General features: G+C 47.7%; 1 protein-coding gene across 2 annotated transcripts in view; it reads left to right on the top strand.

The window, feature by feature from the left end:
* Tpm4 (tropomyosin 4) overlaps nucleotides 1-1,425 on the top strand; it is a 19,858-nt gene extending 18,433 nt beyond the window's left edge. For both annotated transcript variants that reach the window (XM_033759500.1, XM_010644308.1), the window contains one exon: nucleotides 61-1,425. In XM_033759500.1, the coding sequence (XP_033615391.1) occupies nucleotides 61-123 (63 nt within the window). In that variant the 3' untranslated portion in view covers nucleotides 124-1,425. The remainder of the gene's footprint in view (nucleotides 1-60) is intronic.
* Nucleotides 1,426-4,869: the final 3,444 nt, after the last annotated feature.

The raw sequence follows: 4,869 nt of genomic DNA, 5'->3' as shown, positions 1-4,869 counted from the left end.
TTCTTCTTCTTCCTCTGCAAAGATGCTTATTCACTTTTCTTTTCTCTTCATCCTCACCAGAAAAACTTGCCCAGGCCAAAGAAGAGAACGTGGGCTTACATCAGACACTGGATCAGACGCTAAACGAACTTAATTGTATATAACCAAAAACCGAAGAGTCTTGTTCCAACAGAAACTCCAGTGTCATTCTCTGCCTTGTAAGAAGTTTCTTTTGTTAATGTATCTTTGCTTTGCTGGAAATGTCAAGCCAATTATGAATACATGACCAAATATTTTGTATCAGAGAAGCTTTGGGCACCAGTTTAATCTGAACACACACACACACACACCCCCGCCTTTTCCTGAATGGCACCAGCTCTTTCAGCTCTATTTTTATCCTTAAGTTGCATTTATTCCTAAAATCGGCAGGGTATTTCGTATTTCGTATTGAGCATATTCTCATGAGACCAGGGTCTGCTTTCTGGGAGAATAGTCGACACGCTTTCAAGAACATAAGATTCTGATATCTAGTAATGGGTTTAAAATGCAAAAGAATATACACTCTCTGGGTCACCGGTGGTTGAACAACAGGAGGCTAGGGACCAAGACAGTAAAATGGGTGGGGATTTTTCCATCCAGAGAAAAAAATTAAAAAGGGCTGTTGTGGGAAGTCATAAACCACAGCTAGATTAACCTAGTCATCCTGGCCCTCTTCCATACTCCACTGCAGAACAAACATCCTCTGAGCCACCAGCCTGAGGATGCCTGGGAAATGATCATCACACTCACTCGAGTATTTTCCGGACACATCCTGAATGCTATGCTCATCCACACGTTTCATTCTAAAGTGGTTCTCTGACTTTAACAGCAGCCCACGCTTGTCTGTTCTGATGTAAGGCCGGAAAGTGCAGTTTAATCCTATCAAGCTCAGGCATAGTCAGATGACTGCTGGCCACCAAACTGAGCAAAACAAATACAGGGCAGCAAAGCAGAGATCAAAACTTAATTGGTGTAGCTTCATCTCCACACTTCAGGGAATGTCAGGTGAAAGATTTTCTTACCGGGACTTGAATTCCGTCTTCGGGACCAACTTAATAAAAGTTCAAGAAACTCCTGATTTAACTGGAGAATTGTGTAGGCAGGGGCTGCACATCTTGGTTTTGTTGTAGTTGTGCTTTCTCATTTAACATCTCAGAGCTGAAACATTCCACATTCCCCAGCAGTGTGGGGGCCGACTGAAGTTTACAGTTCTAAGAGCCACCCTGCTTCTGGCTTATCTGAATCCCCGGCCCCTCACTCCTATTTATTGAGCACCACACTACCCAGGAGATACACTAGCAAATTGTGCAAATGAATAAAATCCACACTCTAGATTCTTGCAACTGTATCATATGTAATAGTATCACTTTTTCTACATTTTGGTCAAATAAATTTTTACAGAAACTACCCTCTGTGTGAATTTAAGAATACGTGGGGACAAGCAGCGCACCTTGGCAGACGTCAATGGGAAGAGAAGATAACCGTGCCAAGAACTTAGGAAATGTTATATATTTGCTTTGTTCCGTGACTTCATGATAAAAAGATTATGACCTCTGTACTACAGATGACAGCACTTGGCCTCAGTAACTCAAAAGTTCCTGCTCTTTGTCATCCCCAACCCTCCCTAAGCCGGACTGTGCAGAATGAGTAACAGTTTCTTTTTTTCTTTCATTGAGTTTATTGGTACACTTTAGGTATACAGTACAATTACATTCATCATTGGGATCTTGTACCTTTACAGGACAGGTCTTGGTTCTCATTTTTTCCCCTTGTCCCTGCCCTCCCTTCACCCCCTCCTTCCCTCCCCATTTACACTTTATTTCCATTTATTGATTCTGTCGTATTTTTTTCTTTTCCCCTATTATTACCTTTCCCCTACCCTTCCCACTTTCCCTACACCTTTAGAGTAAGAGTTTCTGATGGTAAGAACAGGGAAGACAGTCTTCGCTGCCTAAATTTAGGAAATACCAGGCCTGCCTGGACAAGGCTTCCAATGAACTGTACGTATAGAGCAAAGCAGAGGGTTGAGGATGTACCTTAGTGGTAAAGCACTTGATTCACATGTATGAAGCCCTAGGTTCAAGCCTCAGTTTAAAAAAAAAAAAGGCAAAGCAGAAGTGGAAAAGGTGGAAGGTAGGGCTGAGTCCACACTGGCGAGAACCTAAAGGGGTCAGGAGTAGAGAACACTGAAAAACTGAAGTAAACAAAGCAACGCATTGGGAAAGTCCGCCTAGCGTTCATTCTCTGGAAGAACCAGAGTCAAAGTAGATTTCATGCAGTAAGGCAAGTTGGGAAAATGATGCAATAATCCAAGACAGTGAGTGCCTTGAGTAAGAGGGAAATACTGATCAAAAAAAGTGATCTTACAATTTAGATGACTAGGAGCTTAAAGTCACTACAGTTTCACTACCTGAATTGCTGGTATTTGGCTTCAACATCTTACCTTGGGGAAGGGAAGTAAGGAATCAGAGAAAAGAAAACCTTTAAAATGTTCATGCAGTATGCAAACAAGTTTCTGTTATCAACTATCATTAGTCACATCCTGGCAATTCAATGTGGAGTCAACACCGGGTTTATTTAGATAGCAGGTACAGGGAATATCAGTAAAGTATAATTCCCCTCCTCTTCATGCCATACATTACTAGACTGAGGTTCCTTCTTTGTGTACCTCTTTTCTCCTGCCCACCCCACTTGGGTTCTGATCTAATCTTAGGATAGTGTTTTAGTCATTCCGGTACCACAGCACTTCACATAAATAGCGTTCCCTGTTAATTGACCTATCCCAGCTCTTAGGGAGTTCCAGTCCTGTAAGTGTGGGTGGAAGAAAGTGAGGTTAGGGGCAGATTGTGAGGTGCATCGTACATTAAGGGAAACGGTTCTTGTCCTGCTGAGAGGCCACGGGTAAATATTCTACACTGAGCACCCTGCAAGGTAGCATCTAGGTTACAGGAAGTAAGTGGTCAGGGAGACCAGTGGAGAAATGTGGTGATTCAAACCACTTAGAATCTCTTAGAACTACTTAAAATCTCTGTAAGAACCAGGATCTGAGAGACCACAGAAAGTTGTCTAATTACCTTAGGGTTCACCAAGAAGGGAATTAGAAGTGAGCCTGGACCGATGAGTTCATTTGTGGACAGGTGAGTTGGAACGATCTCTGGCAAGTCCAAAGGTGGGTGGGTGTCCAGAAAACAGTGAAACGTGGGGGGGATCGCCAGGAAAATGAATAAAAATCAGCATTGTGGCATGTAGACACTGGAAGACAGAGGAATGAGGTCACCCAGAAAGTGAGGAGAGAGACAAGGAACCACGAGAGCAGCAACATTTAAAGGAGGTACAGGGCTAGGGCTGAAGCTCAGTGGTTCTGCCGCCCGCCTCGCAAGCACAAGGTCCTGGGTTTGATTCCCGGAACCAAAAATAAATAAAAATAAAGGAGGAACAGAAATCCCCCTAAAGGCTACAGTGGGCTCTGCCAAGCCACTGAGAGGAGGAAGTGAGGTGGAAGAAGAAACAGGCATATAAAATGGGCAGATACCAAGAAAAAAGAGTTTCCAGAGAAAGTGACCAAGCAAATCAAACACCAGAGGCTGAGGCTAAAAAGTAGTCATAGCCCTGGCTGAAACTCCTTACAAGGCTGGGTGAGTTAAAACAGGAGCTGAAAGGGAAAGGAGAGGCGGCCAACTTCAGGCCCACCTTTAGGTGAGTCCTGAGGCCCCTCTGACGGCCTGGACGGACCTAGAAGGGACTGAACCAGGCGTGACAAGCAGGAAACTGAGATCAGATCTTGGCCTGTGAAACGTGGCAGTCTGACTCGAAAAACCAACTTCCCACTCTGGGGCCTGGGAAAGTCACTCAACCTACGACCTCGGTCTTGTCACTGTAAAGCAAGAAAACAGGGCCAGGGATTTGGCTCAGTGGTGCCACCACCTGCCTCGCAAGCGCAGGGTCCGGAGTTCAATCCCGGGTACAAAAAAGAAAAGAAAAGAAAAAGAAAAGAATACCTACCTGGCTCTGGCTGCGCTGGTGTAGGGATCGTGTGTGTGTGTGTGTGTGTGTGTGTGTGTGTGTGCGTGTTCCTGGGATGAAACCCAGGGCCTTCACACTGAGCCACATCCCCAATCCTTTCAGACAGCGTCTTGCTAGATTAATCAGGCCGGGCTTGAACTTGCGACCCTCGGGCCTCGGACTCGCACAGTGTTGAGAACTTCGCTTACTTTGTCATGCGTGAGGAACCAGTGCCTCGAAACACTCCTTAGCGATGTCGCCGAGACGTCCGGGCTCCGGGAGGCCCCAGCAACCTCTACTTCGGGGTGACGCCGCTGGCGGAGGCCAGGTAGCTCCCGTGGAGGAAGCCCGGGGTCAGCACCAGAGTCCTGGGGACTGCGTTTTGACACTGGCGACAGCCCCTTCCCTCCTCTCCTCTGCGGGCCCGACGCGGAGGCCTGCGGACGTCGGCGACGGCGAAGCCACCTTCCCGCGCTCGCTCTTCCCGCGTTCGCCTTGGCACCTACTGCGACTGCGCGCGTGGATCGGGGCGCCCCTGGAGACCCGCCTTTTACGAGTGTGCGCCCTCTGCCTAAACCAACGGTCTTCCCCGCGCGCATGCGCTGACGGGCCAGACCACACACCCCCCGCAAACCCCGCTGCTCCGGCGCGGAGAAATTGGCGGCAAACCCCGCCTTCTAAAGCGAAGGCGGGGACGCTGGGTACCACGCCCCACTCCTGTCCCATTTGAAGCCCCCCCATTCCTCAGCGCTGGCCAATCATAGCCCGCCCCATCCCGAGCGCCGGCCAATGGGCGGTGTGCTCAGTCTGCTTCCGGCTTCGCGCCTAGTTCGCCCCATTCCCCAAACC

Source organism: Fukomys damarensis, unplaced genomic scaffold (assembly GCF_012274545.1).
Source record: "Fukomys damarensis isolate Sample0158 unplaced genomic scaffold, DMR_v1.0_HiC HiC_scaffold_37, whole genome shotgun sequence".
Taxonomy (NCBI): Eukaryota; Metazoa; Chordata; class Mammalia; order Rodentia; family Bathyergidae; genus Fukomys; species Fukomys damarensis.
This window is presented reverse-complemented; position numbering and strand designations above follow the sequence as displayed.